The 18,611-nt window shown below is 33.2% G+C and overlaps 2 protein-coding genes across 6 annotated transcripts; both read left to right on the top strand.

Moving 5' to 3' along the window:
* The first annotated feature begins 4,658 nt into the window (after positions 1-4,658).
* LOC117931871 (probable trehalose-phosphate phosphatase D) lies at positions 4,659-9,896 on the top strand. Of its 5 annotated transcripts, XM_034852942.1 has the most exons (12): positions 4,679-4,739; positions 5,089-5,127; positions 5,200-5,388; positions 7,176-7,341; positions 7,687-7,827; positions 8,016-8,087; positions 8,215-8,340; positions 8,480-8,536; positions 8,617-8,730; positions 8,820-8,897; positions 9,004-9,141; positions 9,230-9,896. In XM_034852942.1, the coding sequence occupies exons 4-12, from the start codon at positions 7,228-7,230 to the stop codon at positions 9,383-9,385; spliced, it is 996 nt and encodes a 331-aa protein (XP_034708833.1). In that variant the 5' UTR covers positions 4,679-4,739; positions 5,089-5,127; positions 5,200-5,388; positions 7,176-7,227; the 3' UTR covers positions 9,386-9,896. The 5 variants fall into 5 exon arrangements, with proteins under 5 accessions (XP_034708832.1, XP_034708833.1, XP_034708831.1 ...); XM_034852940.1 differs by lacking the exon at positions 5,200-5,388 and having other exon boundaries at positions 8,617-8,718; XM_034852938.1 differs by lacking the exon at positions 5,200-5,388.
* A 2,326-nt stretch (positions 9,897-12,222) lies between these two features.
* On the top strand, positions 12,223-17,972 carry LOC117932311 (DEAD-box ATP-dependent RNA helicase 31-like). Its single transcript, XM_034853502.1, has 10 exons — positions 12,223-13,533; positions 13,724-13,830; positions 14,253-14,308; positions 14,985-15,209; positions 15,505-15,711; positions 15,792-15,878; positions 15,971-16,066; positions 16,414-16,629; positions 16,921-17,103; positions 17,320-17,972. Exons 1-10 carry the CDS (start codon positions 12,389-12,391, stop codon positions 17,545-17,547), a joined length of 2,550 nt encoding a protein of 849 aa, XP_034709393.1. The 5' UTR covers positions 12,223-12,388; the 3' UTR covers positions 17,548-17,972.
* Positions 17,973-18,611: the final 639 nt, after the last annotated feature.

Here is an 18,611-nt window from a genome sequence, read left to right as displayed (position 1 = left end):
AGCTTGTTCTCATGGGCTCGAATGCCAGTTGGGCTAGGCTTGCTAATAAAACATAACCTTTGAATTTTCATGGTAGGGGGGTCACATCCTTCGTGTTAGGTTGGTTTTGACTCACCACGAAAACATAATCAAGTTCATATATTTTCATAAATTGAAACAATATCAAAACCGATGTAGTTATAGAACCAAACACACCCAATTTGATTTAGAGAACGTTTGACTTGATTTTAGAAAGAGTTGACAGTGATTTTTATTTCAAATGTTAGAATTATTATAAATACTTCCTATAATAATTATTAAATGCATTTTAGAGTGTATTTGGTAGTGATTATAGGAAATGTTTTTAATATTTTTAATACTTGAAAGATAAAAAATTTTAAGCGTTAAAAAGTCTAAAAACACTTTTTAAAATCACTTAAACACATTTTTAGAGTATGTTTGATAATAATTTTAGAAAAAAATTTTAATATTTTTGAATGATAAAAATTTATAGGTATTAAAAATATTATAAATACTTTCTAAAATCACTATTCAACGAACTCTTAGTATGATTTTTCGTTTGATTAAGTTTATTCCATTTGGAGCCAAAATTGGACTCCTATATTTTTTAGAAAAATGAAAACCAATAACCTTATATTTATATTAAGTGACAAATATAAATCAAATAATTTAATAAAAAAAAAGTATAACAATATGATATAAAACATCATAAATAAGATAATTTTATCTAAAACATTACAATCATCGTGTGTTAAAACAAATCTAATTTGAAAGACCTATATAAATCATCGTTCAAGAGTTCCATTGTACATGGACAAATTTGACTTCTGTCAGTAACCCATATATTTTTGTATTAACTTTTAAAATCTCGTTCATACGTGTTTTTTTTACCGGCCTTTAATTAAAAAAAAAAATCACTTTTGCATTTTGAGTGTCTTATACTTTAAGAGTAGCTTTTGGGTTGCAATAAAGCAAACACGAATACATACCGGAATTCAAGTGGCATTCCACTAAAAATCACTAAAAAAATAACCATCGCCTCCTAAAAACAAACCTTTAAAACTATAAGATAAGTGCATGGGAGTATCAATGATTGTACCATTTCCATCTATGCCACTAAACTAAAGACACTTAATTCCTCTAAACCCTTAATGGATAACGACTTTTTATTATTCTAATCACATTCACAATCAAAAAGCAAGATAGGGCCCAAGAAGCCATTAACATTCCACTTATTCCCTAAACGATCTCATTATTGGTGTCGAAAATCGACCATGTGTGATCCTAAGAAGCCACCACATGGAAAGGTTGATAGATTAAAGGGGAGGCGATTAGTTTAATAAAGATTAGGGAGCAAAAAAGGGGGTTTGAGCACTAAATGATTATGCATTGGGTTAAAAAAATTGGCTTGGAGTCTATAATTTTATTGAGGAAAATGTTGGAAGGAGATTGTGGGGGGGTGTTTGGAAAAGTTCTCATTGGCCACTTGGAAACCCAATAGCAATGGTCGGCTACCACACTTTTGAAGAGCCACAATTGGCTTTTTCTCTAAGGAACTAAATAAATTGCATGGCTTTTGCTTTCTAGTGTTGGGGACCCCCTTTTGTTGGAACCAATAATTTTGGTGTTGGAGATCCAAACAACTCATGTTATGGGCCTTATGGCCATTCATTAAAAGGATAATAGTATAAAAATAAACATAAATAAATAAAGGAAAATGCTATTGTGGAGTTCATTAATATGTATTAATATATTTAGTATGTTAATCATTTAAAAAAAATATTAGGGTGTGTTTGGTAATTGTATTCTATAATAGTTTTTTGTTTTCCAAAATAAAAAATAAGAAAATATGTTTAATAATATAATTTTTTTTTCCTACAAATAAAAAACAGACTGTTTTCTAATAACATCTTTTAATTATTTTAAGTTATTTTCACTTATTTTTAAAAATTATTTTTAAAAATAATTATATAAACATATAAAATGATTAAAAATAAAATATTGATCATAAAAAATTATTTTTAAAACATATTTAAAAATACATTAGGTTTTTAAATAAATTTTTATTCTATAAAACATTTTCAAAAATTGTTTTCAAACTGCTTTTAAAAACAATGACTAAATATGCTATTAATGTTATATTTGGTTATTGTTTTACTTATATTTTTTTTTTCTATTTGAGAAATGTGAACTTGATATTTTATATATGCTGTCTTGTTTCTTTTTTCTTTTATTTTTGAATTTGAAACAATGAAGAAGATGGGATGGAAGGGTATTAAGGTAATTTTAAATGTCCTTTTCCTATTTTGAAAATTAAAAAAAATTGTGGGTTGTTCAAATAAAATTCCAACTTTGTTTTCAATTGTATTTTAACCTTTTATAAGTATTAAACACTTTTATTAATTTTAGTTTTATTTTTTATACTAAAAACAAAAAAATTTCAAAATCATTTTTTTAGCTGGAATTTTCAATGAATTGTTTGATAGTTTTTGGAAATTATTTTTTAGGTGGCATTCTTGTTGCTCCTTTGATAGAAAAAAAAAAAAAAAGTTAGAGATTGAATCCCAATTATTAATTCTTCACTTAATTTTTATTTATTTTTTAAAATTTGGGAATAAAAAATGATACTTTTATTTATTTTTTATTTCTCCAATCAAATTTTAAAAATAAAAGGCAAAAATAGGTTATTAAAGGCGACTTTTTTTTTTCATTTTTTTATTTTAAAATAAAAATTTGAAAGTAGAAGTGAAATCAGATTCATCATAACAATTTAATTCATGGAGTAAAATTTACATGATTGTAAATTAATTGGTAGATAATTATTTTGGGTTGCCATTGAGGTGGGCCTAGGCCTTTGCTCCGGCCCACCTAAATTTGGGCCGACAGGACCCGCCAGTAGTGGTTGACAGTCGGCATGATCGGCTGGACAAAAACGGTTTCTGCGGTCAGCCGACTTACCTGTTAACGGTTGCTGCCGAGTTTCTAGAAACTTAAGGTTATTTAGTATTTATTTTTTAGCCACTTAAATATCACCATATCTCTTTGGTGACCCTTAGAAAATCACTATTTTCTCCCATGTGGTTCAATTGAAAGGTTCAAACTGCAAAACTTAAATAAAAAGTATTTTAATATCTTATAAAAAGTGTATAAATAAAAAATGAAAAAGAACGTTTTAATCGAGTTTATTAGTGGTTGTATTTTATATCTATTATTAGAATTAATCAATTATACATTATAGTTAAATACTTATAATTGTTCAATGGATTAGAAAAAATTTCCGATACCGTATCATTTTAAACTAGTTTTGATAGTTTTTATGAAGTCATTGACCTTTAAAGCTGCATATATACCATTAATTTTCAATAATTGATTGAATACATCGATTTATATTAAATAATTTATGACTTCATTTAGAGTCCTAGTTTTCAACCATTGAAATCTATTAAAGGATGATATTCGTTGAATTATGATCGTTGGCTTCTTTAGTTAAATATGTGAAAACAAAACTTTTTATCAAAAATTATTGGTCATGAAATTAACATATTTTATTATTTTTACACTAAACGCCAGTAGACCTGCCTAACAAAATATTCTACTAATTATATAAAATAGGAAAGAAATAATTTCTTTGTTATATTTGGAAAACCAAAATATACATGTAATTCCTTTTAAAGAAAAACTCTAGACCAACTATGAATCATTATTAATTGAATTTTCCTTATATATATATATATATATATATATATTAAAATTATTTTTATTAAAAATTATTTTGATTTCCAAAAATAAATATGTACAAATTCCTTTAAATTTCAAATATTTTGAATTTTGAGGCATCCTTTTAAATGATAAATATATTTTTAAAGTGCTTTACAATAGTGACTTATAAATCCATGGCTTTCCCATTGGTTCATTGTCTTTTTCAATGGAGGGCAATTATTACAAAACCTTTTCAATTATTTTAATTATATAATTAATTAAATACATCCAAAACTTTTTTTAATACCCTACTTTTTTTTTTAATGAAACAACCATTCTAGAAATAAATATTCCCCTTGAAAAGCTTCCCACATTTTCCACAAAAATTGTCATTTTATTGTATTTATTACATTTTCCATTATAAACTTGCCAAATTAGTCATGAACGCCACCAACTTCGTATCAAAGCAATTTAGGCCCTAAAACTATTTACTCAAAGTTAGAAATATTTTTAACAAAATAAATCAAGCATTATACGTTTTCTAAAAATATTAATATTTTATTATTATTTTTTCTAATTTTTCTAATATCTATATATATAAGACAAGTCATAAATTCCATCAACCCTTTGCATAAACCCTAAAATCTAATCAGATTCTTAAAATAATCATAATGAAATCATGTTTTTTTTTTTTGGCCTTTTAAAGCTGAATTATAATAATAATAAAAAAATTATTAAATTAATTTTTAAAATTAAAAATAAGAGACATAGGTGTCATTTTGGCAAATAAGGTAAATTTTGGGGAAGGTTAAAACCTCTTACCATTTCATAAATACCCAAAGTTTAGGGGTAACATGGATTACTGATTTGTAAATATGGAAAATCCAGGCCGTGAATTTCGAGTTTTCCATAATCAATCTCTTACCAGCTCTTTAAATAAACCCTCTTCTTCTTCATTTCCACTTCTTTTCTCCATCTCTCCATAGCTTTTGAAAAAGCTCCATTTTTTCCATTGAAGCCAAAGCCTTTTCTGCGTATTGGTACGTTTTTCTTCCCTACAATTCCTCCTTTTATATACACATACAAACATCTATATCCATTTATGTATATGCATTTGCGTATGAAATCATTTCTCTTTGTGTTATTTCTGTGATCTCCGCCAACTCTTGTAAACCCACTGTTTTCATTTTTATTTTTTATCGAAACCCATTTTCAGAATTCGGTTTTCCGATCACCCATTTCTCGTTTCACTTCAATTTTTGCTGGAATATTTATATTCTGAGATGGTTTTTTTCCTGGAAAATGTCATGGGTTGGTTCTTTCTTGGTGGGTTTTGGTCCTTGTTTGGCTCCGCTCTGCATGCTTTTTTATTCTCCGGTCGTCATGCAGAGACTTCGACGACGACCGCGACAGACCATTGATGATCGGGTGAGCAAGAGAGAGAAAATTTTTTCCTTAATTTTCTCGGTGAGATTTTGCTAACATGAGCCGTGGTGGCAGGATTGCTGGAAATGAATAAATTTTCCGGTGATCGTGATTCGTGAACTCAACGGAGCTGAATCTTGAGAATCTAAATATCTGATTCTGTTTGATTATTTATTTACGTTTTTTAAAACTATTTTACAAAATTTTCAGTGCAATCTTCTTCATAAAATTTGCTGGGTTCCGCCTCCTACTTGATGTGAGTAGGTGAATTATTAGGATTTTTTTAATAATAATTCGAATGCATTATTTTTTTCTTCACGGTGCATGTTAGCAAACATGATGACGTGGCACCTCTAATTAGAAGAAGACAATAATACCATTGCCATGGAATGAGTTTCAACGGTTTTGCTGCCTTCCTGGGAAAGGGTGCTAGAGTCATTGCAAGAGGATTTCCGTTTTCTTTATTTCTATTTTTATTTATATATTTTTTGAGGTTTTCGATTTCCCTTATAATTAAGCTTCTTTGGTGTACGTTTCTTTACGATGCTTTATTTTTTTATATATGAAAAGCACTTTTTATTTCAAATTTAGAAAAAGACAATTTGAGCCATGAAATATAATTGATAATTATTTTTTGTTAAGTTAATAGATTTGAGATTAATTATTAATCATTGATTAGCTTTCTTCATTATGGCTTCTATCATTATCTCGCTTTGTTTGTATTAGTACGGTATCCAATGTTTTATGAAAGTAATATTGTTAGCATTTGTTGATGTCATTTCATCGTATAATTCATTGACCCTAATATTGTCCTTTTCTTTAGCTTCTTTAGTTATGGATCACTAATTCAAAACTAAAAGCTTTATTCTTTTTGATAGTCAAAAAGTAGTTGGATAAAAATATAGTTTTTCCTTTTTTTTTGTTTTCTAAATAGAAAACGACTTTAGAAATGGTAATTCCTAAAAATATCATTATCAAGGTATGTTATAAGAAGGATTTTTTATGGTGACAAGATAAAATTTCTCCTATTTATATCTAATTAATTGGAGCAAGATCTCTCTTACGTACATAAAGAAATTGAAAAAAACATATATTATCCGTCGTTAGCTAACAATAATGCGCATTATACTTGGTTTGAAGCTATAAATAGATGCTAACTACATCGTATTGTATTGTTCACATAATATTTACTATACCCTTCGAGCTAACAAACATTAGAAGGTTATGACTGATATAGATTTTCAAAAACAAAGTTTCAAATCTCATTTTTTAAGCACTAAACCCTAACATAAAACTAGTTTATTTTTATGATAGATCACATCGATCCTTTTCATTTTTGTTGAATCTTTCATTACGTTGAAGAAAATAATGTTTCGTGTTGGCTCATATACAGTATTCTATGTCGCCATATGGTTAACTTTTTTCAATGTATTGAATCCATTCCTAGTTTGATGCTAAAGGCTTTGTTCTTAGCTAGAAAATGATAACTCGGACACGTACTACACGTCTTTTAATTTGTGTGTTGTTTGATTTAGGGAAGATCATAAATGTGTGGCTTGAATGAGGCCTAAGGCTTGTTGTCTTTGTTTCTTAGTCCTCCACCTTTATAATGTGAGTTTCTTGATTGCAACTTGCACATAGTCTTAGATAAGATGATGTTCTTTCTTTTGGTTGGAGGATAAGGTTCTATGTACCTTCTTTTTGGCTCCCATGAAGAAAAGTATTTTAAGTTGCTATCAGTACCGAAAAGCCATGCTTTAAGCTATGATTTTATGAACCTTTTGCATGATTCAGATAATGCTACTCAACTGTCAACTATTAGTATCAAATATGTCAATTAACAAGGCTAGGGTTTGACCAACTAGATTAACAATTTGACATATTGCCTAATCAAAATAACCGGTATTTAGTCAATTTGTGACTGTTTTATTAATGGGGTACGTGACTATGATTAAATTGAATATAGATTGATATTAATGCTCATACGATATTAGATAGTTTAATTAATTAACATGACTCTATGGTGACAAATTGAGCACTTGACCTTGCAGGCTACATACCATTCCAAGAGGAACAAATCCAACTCTTGAGGGATCTATCTCAATGGGGTTTGTACACCTACCATCACAAACTCTGGACATGGACATGGAACCCATCCCAAAAACAAAGTTTGATGAGAGGGAGGATGCGATTTGGGATTCATACAGCTCTTGGATTGTAAGCTCCCCATCATCATTTATGCCTACCTCAAGTAGTACTTAATATTTGTCTAAATTTGACTTCCTTTACTCATTTTCATAATAAAACAAAATACGACAGAATAATTTTTCTTAGTATTTTTTTTATTTCTTTAATACTTTCTTAGAATTAAACATTACTTAGGGGTTAAGGTTTTGTTATAGATATTATCTACGATTTCTCATGCGATCATCGTCTACTAAAACCATCTTCTACACATTCTACTAATTGTAATAAGTTTAGTTGTGTCTGGCCATTTCCTATCTTACATTTTGTTATACCATCATGATGAGATTGGCTTATTCTTTGGTGGCTCATGAGCAGATGGAGCACCCTTCTGCATTGGATGAATTTGAGCAGATGATGAGTGCAATACAGAATAAGAAAATTGTTGTGTTTCTCGATTATGATGGGACTCTCTCAGACATTGTAGAGGATCCTGACAAGGCTTTCATGACTGAAACGGTACCTTTAATACAAAAATTTGCATATCATCACGATAACAATCATGTTAAGCTAGAATTTGGTTTCCTCTAACTATTTAGATCATTGCTCCATTATAATTCAAGTATAGAAAATTTTTAGGGTTATGCTTTTCAACATTAGCCAACAGCTGCAGCCCTACTTATGGAGATATTTGAAATGAATTGCAGATGCGATCAGCGGTTCGTGAAGTGGCTGAATGTTACCCTACCGCCATCATCAGTGGAAGGCGTCGGGAGAAGGTAAATAACACATGATTAATTGATGGAAAAGTCATGTTATATTCATAAACTTAATGCATTTGCTTAAGCATATTAACATTGTTTTGTACTTCTGTTGTTTGTATTATACTGTTTCTCTCAATTCTAGGTTCAGGACTTTGTCAAATTGGACGATATTTACTATGCAGGAAGCCATGGAATGGACATCATCTCTCCAGTATGCTCGAATAGGTTTGGAGGTCAAGAACACCATCGCAGGGTTGTCGATGAAAAGGTCAGATTGATCTTTACTTACATTTAACTCTTATTGACATGCGAAACCCTTGAATTAATACAATTTTCGGAAACAAAGTACTTTCGAAAAATGTTTTCTTATGTTTGATATGCTGATAATAAGTTTCATTTCTTTGTAGGGCAATGAGATTGTCCTCTTCCAACCTGCTGCAGACTTCTTACCTAAAGTTGAAGGGGTAAGAACATTCCCCTATGTGGCATTATTAAAAGAGACCCTACAATGCTTTTGTGTGTTTTCAATTTTTTTTTTTGGCAGATTTTCAGGCTGCTGACTACACGAACCAAGAACATAAAAGGCTCGAGGGTTGAGGACAACAAGTTCTGCGTGTCGGTTCATTTCCGATGCGTCCATCAAAAGGTAATTAGACCGGTATGCTACCCTTGGTGGATGTGTGACTCATAGACTTGAATTTAAGCTTTGTCAAACAGTATCCATTCATATGTGTTAAACTTGATCAGGACACCAACGCCCTTAAAGAAGTGGTAGAATCTGTGCTGGAAGATTATCCAGATTTTCGGGTTACTAGGGGGAAAAAGGTTTAGTAATGATCAGCCATTTCCAATGTGACAAAATTCTAAGCTAGCTATCAGAAAATTTATTTTATTTTATTTTTTTTCTGATTTTCAGAGGTTTTTTGAACAGGTCCTTGAGGTTCGCCCTCTTATAGAATGGGACAAGGGTCATGCCCTTGAGTATCTTCTCGATACGCTTGGTTTTGATAGCTCAGATGTTGTCCCTATATACTTAGGGGATGACCGTACTGATGAAGATGCATTTAAGGTATAGAATCAACAATTATTTCCTAATTTCTTGATCTGCTGTTCTTCAGGATTCATTTTTTATATTCTTCCAATATCAATGCTTCCAGATGATAACAACTCGAGGAGAGGGGTACCCGATTATTGTTTCGTCCGTCCCCAAAGAGACAAAGGCTTCCCACTCGCTGCGCGACACCAAGGAGGTGATGCAGTTCCTTCAAAATCTTGCAAGGTGGAGCACCAACTCTTCGCTGGGAAATTCATGAGTTTCAACTTAGTCCAGAAAGGATATAGGTTAGAGCTGCCTGTAGGGCTGGTGGACATGAGCTAATACAGAAGTAGTTCAGTAATTTTAACCTTCTCTTTTTCAGAACTTTGGGGAAGTAGGGGACATTGTCCCTCCATGTTCTAATGGTGACACATTTTTTTCTGTGGTCACTAGTAGACTGAAACTTTGGGGAACTTGGGAGATGAAAACTGAACAAAAACTTTAACTTTAGACTTTTGAGTATTTACAGAATCATGAAAAGGAAAGAAAGAATAGAGAAAATGGGGGAGAGGGAAAGGTACAGGGCCTTTTGTTTTTTGAGGGGTGGCCTCCATTTTTCTCCCCATACAGGACTTGGTTATAATTTCTTCAAGGACTGCTGCTTTGTTTCTGAACTACTAATTATTCTGTATTTTTTTTTTCATGGGAATCATTTTATTTCTCTGTGATGTATGGCTCATTCGTCTGGAAAATTGACTTGTTTCTGGGGCCTGAAGTTGTGCTTTCAATGGAGCTGTAAGCTCAAGAATTTTTGGTGGCCATGCTATATGTTCATGTTTAGTTTTAAAAAGTATTAAGGAAGAAAAAATTCTTTTTATGTTTAGATATTATAGAAAAAGATAAAAAAAAAATTATTGAAGAAAATAAAACAAAAGAGCAATAAAAAAAATGGTATAGCATAGGATGAAAAAAAAAATTATAGAACTTGATGTATAATTCATTATTTTTTGAGTTTATGAGACTAAAAGTATTCAAGGAGGGAACTCCTTCCCCTTGGAAACGCCTTAATATATAGAAAAGTATATATACATGTGGATGTGAAACGACTCATGCATTTGCATCGATCATAGTTTAATTAGATTCAATCTTAGTTGATCAATTTATAACAAATATAGATTGAAAGTAGTCTTGACTAACTAAATATGAACCAAATGGTGACCTTTGGTTTTTGATGCCACTTGAGAACTAGAACCATGCTAGGTTCATAGTCTTGTATTAAAGCTGAAAGGACTTAATTTTCTTATTGAGGTGGAAGAATGCTCTACATTACAACTTTTTCAAACATCAATGGTAAATGCTAGGTTCACAGTCTAGCTCAGACATTGTCCCTATATACTTATGAGAGAAGTGATAAATTATTGTACTGGTTAATTTGATTATGATAATTCATATTATTAAATTGCAATCTCATGTCATATTAGTAAACATCTCTTGGAAGTTGTGTTGTTTGAAATGCTAAATGTCTCTTTCAACTTAATCAATAGTAACTTCCATAATTATTAGTTTGATACTATTTCTTTATTGGGTATTTTTCTCCATCCACTCTTAACAAATCAATCTCTTTCTTACACACACTCTTTCTCTTTCTCTAGGAGCTAGAAGCGAGAGTATATAGGAATAACAATTATTATCACAATCATCTCAATTTTGTTACTTTACTCACCGTTAACCCGTAATAACATTGTCCACTACAATCACCGTTAGGTTTCTGTCATATAAGATCTGACCTCCCTCTTTTTCTCTTTTTACTTAGAAACGAGAGTACATAGGAATAACAATTATTATCACAATCATCTTAATTTTATTACTTTACTCACCATTAACCTGTGATGATGTTATCCACTACAATCACCGTTAGGTTTCTGTTATGTAAGTTCTGACCTTTCTCTTTTTCTCTTTTTACTTAGAAAGGAGAGTACATAGGAATAACAATTATTATCACAATTATTTCAATTTCGTTGCTTTACTTACTATTAACCCGTGATGATGTTATCCCCTACAATCATCGTTAGGTTTTTGTCATGTAAGCTCTGACCTCTCTCTTTTTTCTTCTTTTACTTTTGTCTCCAATATTGTGGAAGAAGGAAAAGAATAGGGGTCTTCTCCTCGCTCTTCTCTTATAAAGGTCTCCTCTCAAGTATCCTCCTTTTTTTTCTTTTTTCCTAATTAATCATTCTCTTATAGAATCTATTTTATACCATTACTAAAATTAAATTTTATACTTTCATAGTTATTCCATTTTTGTTTTTAAAATAAATTTTGAGGTTCATGAGTTTTTGAATAAAGTTCTATATTATTTATTTATTTATTTTAACATTAACTTTGTTTTTCCTTCCTTGAACCAAACAAAGGAAAATAAATTCTTTAATAATTTTTTTTTCCATCAATTTTTCATGGACAACCAAAGAAAATAAAAAATTTATATTTTCTTCCTTATCTTTTTCATTTTTTCTTCTACCACTAACATGGATTAAAGGCAAATCGAAAATAAGAAATTAATCTCTAAACATATTAACCATCCCAAAGATGGGAACCTTTATTTGTATATTTTCCAAATCAACCAATCAAGAAGAGATCTCCAAATCAAGTAAGAAACTTTGGAAATATTTTTTTTAACTTTTACAAACCATTGTTCTTAGCATAAGATGAATAATGTTAAAGAAAAATGATTGAAAAATTGAATTGATAATTTTATACCTTATATATATATATATATATATATATATTATAAAATTAAGAATATTTGTATTGTAAATTTAGTGAGATAAAACATTTAGACAAAATCATTTGATTTTGTACAACATTATTCATCAATCACTCAAATCCTCACATGGGAGAGGAAGGGAACATTGGATTGGATTTGAGTAATTCGACTTGTTTGATGGACCTTTGGGCCAACACCTGGCCCATAGACCCACCATTCAAGAGGGCTTAGGCTCAAATCCAACTTCTTTTGACTACACAACCCATCAAATGAGGCTTTTAAGATGTCTTTCTGAAAAGATAAATACGACGTCGTTCCATGTGCATTATATCACTTTTCCTCTTTCCCCTTAAACCCTCTCCGTGGCCGTGGCAGTCACACGACTACCTTAAACCCTAAACCCTATCCTCTCTACTCCATTCCCTCACCAAAGCCTCCGGCAAACCTTCAACTCTGGTCACATTCACCATATAAGCCAACCGGAAAACGGGAAAATCCGGCACTGGTGACTCTGCCATGCCTGTGAAAATCCTCCCACCATTCCGTTTCCTCAATCCTTGTCTTCCGGTGTCTCGTTTCCAATCCATGAACCTCAAACCCGCCAACCAATATTCTCGGACATTGCCCATTTTCGGTCGGGTTTTCCCATTTAAGCTTAAATACCTAGGGCTTGCTCCGCCGCCGAGTCACCACTTCGGTCCCCGGAGGCTCTCGACTCGCTCATCCCGACCAAGACCAAGTTCCACATCCGGATTCAGAGGAGAGGTTAAGGTTTCGAAGAGTCTCATGGAGGACGAGGCTGAACTCAGTGACTGGGTCAGCGGGTTGAAGGATGACTCGTTTCGTACTCGCTTTAACGACGATGACTCGGAGGGAGAGCGCGGTACAGGTAGAAGTGGTAGAGATTCAATGAAGAGGACGAGAGAGATTGAATCTGACGAGTTCGGTGATTTTAACAGGAGAAGAGGTCGGAGCTCAGCTGAGTCATTTTCTAGGAGTTCGAGGAAGAATGGGCCTAACTCGGTTGCCAGAACGCGATATGAGAGTGAATCAGGTATAGAGGATGATGATGACGACGATGAAATGCATTCTCGAAAGCAAATTCGCAGTTTTAGAGGTGGGAATTCGACATTGTCGAAGAGAGGTGGGAGAGATTCGGATTTGGGTTCTAGGAGAGATTTTGATTCGGGGTATAGGGGTGACCGAGGAGGTTTTGGGGGTTTGAGGAGAGGTGAAAATGAAAGAGGTGGTGGGGGTTTGAGGAGAGGTGAAAATGAAAGAGGTGGTGGGGGTTTAAGGAGAGGTGCAAATGGAAGAGGTGGTGGGGGTTTAAGGAGAGGTGAAAATGGAAGAGGTGGTGGGGGTTTAAGGAGAGGTGAAAATGGAAGAGGTGGTGGGGGTTTAAGGAGAGGTGACAGAGGGCCCCAAAAACAAGCACATTTGGTCTCGGAAGATGAGGATGAGGATGAGGAATTGAAGGGTAGTTTTAAAGGTTTGCTGAGTGAGGAAGATAGTGAAGAAGAAGAAGAAGAGGATGATGATGATGACGACCATGATGAAGTTTTGAAGAAGAATGCAAGTTCTTTGTTTGGGGCAGCTGCCAAGGAAGCGGTACCTAGGAGTTCGACTGGAAAAAGTGACTCTTACCTAAGTGAGACCAGGTATGTCTACTCAAAACACTTCTTTTCGGTTTTTGATTAATTGTATTGAAATAGGAAAGAACGCAGAATTATGGAGAAATGGTGCTTAGAATGCAAACCAATTGAGCGAAGGTTTAACTTCTATGGGAATTATGGTTACAAAGGTTTAAGGGTTGTTGCCTAAACATCTGACTTCCATGAATATTGGCAGGTTTGATCAATGTCCAATCTCTCCATTGTCATTAAAAGCAATCAAAGATGCAGGGTATGAGAAGATGACTGTGGTTCAGGAGGCAACCCTTCCTGTCATCCTCAAAGGTTTGTTTGTCTATGACCTTCGGAGAAGGGTTTCTGAATTGAAGCTATATCTTGTTTGTATTCACAGGTTTTTTTCAGATTGAGTACTAACACAGCAGTGGAAAGAAATTCTGAATTAAAATTTTCATCCCAACTTAGAAACTTGGGAATGAATGTTTTAGTTAAAGTTGCTTAAGATTTATGGTTGAATGATGATGTTTGTTGATTTTCATGACTCATGAGAGATATCAAAGCTGTCCTTGAAGAAATGTTATGAAACATAAGTGGAATTGCATGAACTAACTGCAAATGCAACCAAGAGATACCAAAAGATTATATATTTCTATTTTACCGTTGTTTATGTTCCCATTTATTCTATTTAGTATGTTTCTTTAATTCTCAGATTTCTGTGGGGCTTACTCTGGTGAGTTGTGTTTTTATAGGTAAGGATGTTCTAGCCAAAGCTAAAACAGGCACTGGGAAAACTGTCGCATTTTTGGTAAAACACTTAACTGTTATTTATGATTGAGTGCATATATGCCTATGACTGAAGGAAAGATGATCCACAGATCTTCCATCTATAATTTAGGATTTTCATGCTCCCTTTGAGTTTTTGAATGATTCCATACTCCATTTCCTTTGGCATTTTCATTTTCAAAATTATTTGTTTTCTTAAGGATTATTTATGGAACATTAAAAAAACAAAAAAAAAACTTTTTGTGTGAAGAAAGATTCATGATTGGTTGCTTGTCATGGTTGCTCAAGTGGTAAAGCACATTTCTTTGTGGCAAATTCCAGATTCAAGCCCCAATGGGAATGAAAAATTTACCTATCGATAAAAAAAAGCTGTGCTCTATTTTCTATTGTTAACTTTTTCTTTTATTTTAGAGAAATTATTTATTCTTTTTATTTTGGAAGAATTATTGATTCTAAAAGAAAAAAAACAATAAAGTAGGAAAATTTTGTTATTTTTATGAATTTGGATATCCCTGGTAAATAACAAAAAGAACGAAAGAAAGAACATGGGATTTGCCATTGTCAAGTCCGTAGAAGATTCCTAGGGTGCTGAAATTCCCTGAGCTATAAATGATGGAGATGGATGTACCTTGCCCCTATATCAGTTGTCTCTGATTAATGCCTCTGATGACACTAATTTTTTAAGTTCTTGGTTTCAGCTTCCATCAATTGAAATTCTTGTAAAATCACCTCCCATTAGCCGCGATCAAAAGCGACCCCCAATTGTTGTGCTAGTAATTTGCCCAACTCGAGAGCTTGCAAGTCAAGCTGCTGCAGAGGCTAATACCCTGTTGAAGTATCATCCCTCGCTTGGTGTTCAAGTTGTGATAGGGGGTACAAGGCTTGCTCTAGAACAGAAACGCATGCAAGCAAATCCATGCCAGGTTAGTTTCTTACCATTGAAAGAGAACAAGTTTCATGCATCAGGTGGCCATGCCCCTAGTTATTCCTTTTGCTTGGTTGGAAGCTGAGAACGGTAAAGACTGAACCCAGAAAAATAGGAGGAAAAAGGAAGAAAAATGATTCCTTGATACAACCAATCAAAAGCAGGGTCTTTGCCATTTGCATGTGCTGCACATATGCTCTGCAATCTGAAAACCTCAATAAAAGCAAATTAATTTTCATCTTGAAATTGTTAATTGGGAAATATTTTATTTGTGGGCCTTGTGATATTTACAGATTCTTGTAGCTACCCCTGGACGGCTAAAGGACCATATTGAGAATACAGCAGGATTTGCAACTCGTCTGATGGGTGTCAAAGTCCTTGTACTTGATGAAGCTGACCATTTATTAGACATGGGATTTCGTAAAGACATTGAGAAGATCATTGCTGCTGTTCCAAAACAGCGACAAACACTGCTGTTCTCTGCCACAGTCCCAGAAGAGGTTTCTTTCTGTATTTTAGTGTGTGAAATTTGTCTCTTATTGATTTAATTGAAATTCTGAAGATCCTTTTTGGTATTTAGGTTCGTCAAATCTGTCATATTGCTTTGAAAAGAGATCATGAGTTTATCAATACAGTTCAAGAGGGTAGTGAAGAGACACACTCACAGGTAGATCACTTATCAACTGTATTTGTTGTGTCGTTTTTGTACTCTTTAAATTCTATTAGTATCTCAATTCTTAAGATTTTACATGATTTCAGGTCAGGCAGACCCACATAATTGCTCCACTGGACAAGCATTTTTTACTACTGTATGCTCTTCTAAAAGATCATATTGCAGATGATGTTGACTATAAGGTACAGCTTTGTAGGCCAAAAGTTTGTTTCCTATTATCTTAACTAAAGAGGGTTTTTCTTTTCTGGGTTAAAGAAATGGGAAAATACATCTGCAAAAAGAGAAGTAAATTGTTCTAAAAAAATTAAGGTAGTTCAGAAAGGTTTAAGGATGGATGTTAGATACTGTCGTTCCAGTCAAGACGTGATTGAACCTTTCTACTTGCCATGAGTATCGATACAGGATTTGGAATCCATACATCATGGTTTTTCCTAACTAATTTTGAGACACTGAGATGTTGCTTGTGTGCATGATTTTTGTTCTCTTGACACCTATCTGAACTGTATGACCAAGTATCAGGTTTATGCAGGTTCTTGTGTTCTGCACTACTGCAATGGTCACAAGACTTGTTGCTGACCTTCTTGGTGAGCTAAACTTGAATGTTCGAGAAATCCATTCAAGAAAGCCACAGGGTTATAGAACCAGGGTGTCTGATGAATTTCGGAAGTCAAAAGGCCTTATTTTGGTGACTTCTGATGTATCAGCACGTGGAGTTGATTACCCAGATGTTACCCTTGTTATTCAGGTAATATGATGATAATTTCTTATATTTTTCTTAATAACAATTCCTGAAAATATGTTTTCTCTTGCAAATTGGCTGCATTTTATTCTTCTTGAATCTTAGTTCATTTAGAGCATTTCTGTTCCCAAGTTTGCAGTGAAGGACCCTGACTCTTTTAGTTTTTGTTTTCTCATTCTTTTATATTCAAACTAGATTTGAACTTGCTTTATGCTGTGGATTTAGTATAAAGATTTGAAGATATCTCTTCAGACTGCTATGGGCTTGAATCTAGAAAATATATTTCTGTAATTTCAGGTCGGTTTGCCATCTGATAAAGAACAGTATATACATCGACTTGGTAGAACTGGGCGTAAGGGTAAAGAAGGGCAAGGCATATTGTTACTGGCACCTTGGGAGGAATTCTTCTTGTCTACTGCCAAGGATTTGCCGATAACAAAGGCTGAAGCACCTTTAGTTGATCCCGACACAAGGAAAAAGGTGAGTGTGGGCCATCTTTCTGCTCTTGTTTTTTCATTTTCTTCCTTTTTCCCCAGGAAGGCTTCAAGAATACTTGAATAAAAATAATCCAAAACGCATATAATAATGTATTTGGCATGGAAAACACAGCTTTATCTCGTATAGCAAATTCTCAGTATTGAAATGACATACAAGATTTGATCTGTGTTATGACACACTTGCGTGTATATGTTGCAGGTGGAGCGGGCGCTGTCCCAAGTGGAGATGAAGAGCAAAGAAGCAGCATACCAAGCATGGCTTGGATACTACAATTCGAATAAGAAGGTGGGTCGGGACAAGGTCAGGCTTGTGGAGCTTGCGAATGAGTTCAGCCGAACCATGGGCCTTGACAACCCTCCAGCCATTCCAAAGCTCATTCTCGGCAAGATGGGTCTCAGGAATGTCCCTGGGTTGCGCTCCAAATAGAGAGAGAGACTCAGCTGGTGGGTGAATCTGTATTTCCCAACTATTAGTAGCTGAATGTCTAGGAGAATACCAATTCACAATTCGTACTGGAGTTCATAGGAAATTAATTTCAGAGTTTTGAAACATCCAGTGGTTTCCAAATTTTAATTTTGATTCTGTGAGCTCTGTGAAAATGTTATCCCAGAAGCTCGTAAAACATGATGTTATTATTTGAACCAATGCTTCCTTACACCATAGAAAATCAACCCTGCTTGTTAGAAATGTCATCTCAAGAGAACCTTGAGCCACTTCATTTCCGGTATGGGTGCAATGGGTGCAATTTGGCCGGCTTGGTCCGGTCAAATTTCTGTCAATGAAGATCATGATGTACTTCTTTTGGTTAGGTACAAGAAAGACATAATGAATTTACGGCCTCACTTTCCCTCGTGTTTGAGTTGAATATATTTAGTCCTCATTGGTGTGAAATTTGGTTAAAAATCTTTCTTATTATTTAATTTCATTCATTTCCTATTTAATTGAAAATAAGGGAGGTTTTCGGTAAAATTTCAAATTAATGGGGTTTAAATGGATTTTACCCAAATCTTAGGGGAGGTGAGTAAAAGTAATTCTTTAAATTTTGGTATAAATACATAAATAAATTTAATTTCTTTTTTTAAATCATTACTCAATTAACTTGAATCCAATCCAATTAAACTGAATTTAACCCAAGATTAGAAAAATAAGGTTGAATTGAATTGAACTTGGATTAAAAATTGGTTGAGATCAAATTTACGTTGATTATTTCTTAAGATTGATTGACCATCAAACTAATTCAATCCACCCAAAGTAGGGGCATTTTCTTGTATTTTGAAGAAGACAGTGAAAAGGGGTTTCTTAGAGGGCTTCTTAGCCAAATGGGAGAGGAGGTGTGGGAGAGTGTCTCTTGATTCTGTGTAACTCAATCCCCCTTGTGTTTTTTTTTTTTTGGCCTTTTTAAGTGCCTTGTATATACTTTGTATATTTTTTGTTTCCGCATTTAATACAGCTACTTTCACCTAAAAAAAAATAATAATAAAAATAAATAA

The sequence above is a fragment of the Vitis riparia genome, chromosome 15 (genome assembly GCF_004353265.1).
Source record: "Vitis riparia cultivar Riparia Gloire de Montpellier isolate 1030 chromosome 15, EGFV_Vit.rip_1.0, whole genome shotgun sequence".
NCBI classification, from domain to species: Eukaryota; Viridiplantae; Streptophyta; class Magnoliopsida; order Vitales; family Vitaceae; genus Vitis; species Vitis riparia.
This window is presented reverse-complemented; position numbering and strand designations above follow the sequence as displayed.

What these genes read in the sequence shown, in the direction of transcription:
- LOC117932311 (XM_034853502.1), top strand. Translation starts at nt 12,389, where the DNA reads ATGCCTGTGAAAATCCTCCCACCATTCCGTTTCCTCAATCCTTGTCTT. An exon ending in TGCAAGCAAATCCATGCCAG is followed by an intron (nt 15,210 to 15,504) that starts GTTAGTTTCTTA and finishes TGATATTTACAG; the next exon opens with ATTCTTGTAGCTACCCCTGG. An exon ending in GTGAAGAGACACACTCACAG is followed by an intron (nt 15,879 to 15,970) that starts GTAGATCACTTA and finishes ACATGATTTCAG; the next exon opens with GTCAGGCAGACCCACATAAT.
- LOC117931871 (XM_034852938.1), top strand. An exon ending in TCTTACCTAAAGTTGAAGGG is followed by an intron (nt 8,537 to 8,616) that starts GTAAGAACATTC and finishes TTTTTTTGGCAG; the next exon opens with ATTTTCAGGCTGCTGACTAC. An exon ending in CTGATGAAGATGCATTTAAG is followed by an intron (nt 9,142 to 9,229) that starts GTATAGAATCAA and finishes CAATGCTTCCAG; the next exon opens with ATGATAACAACTCGAGGAGA.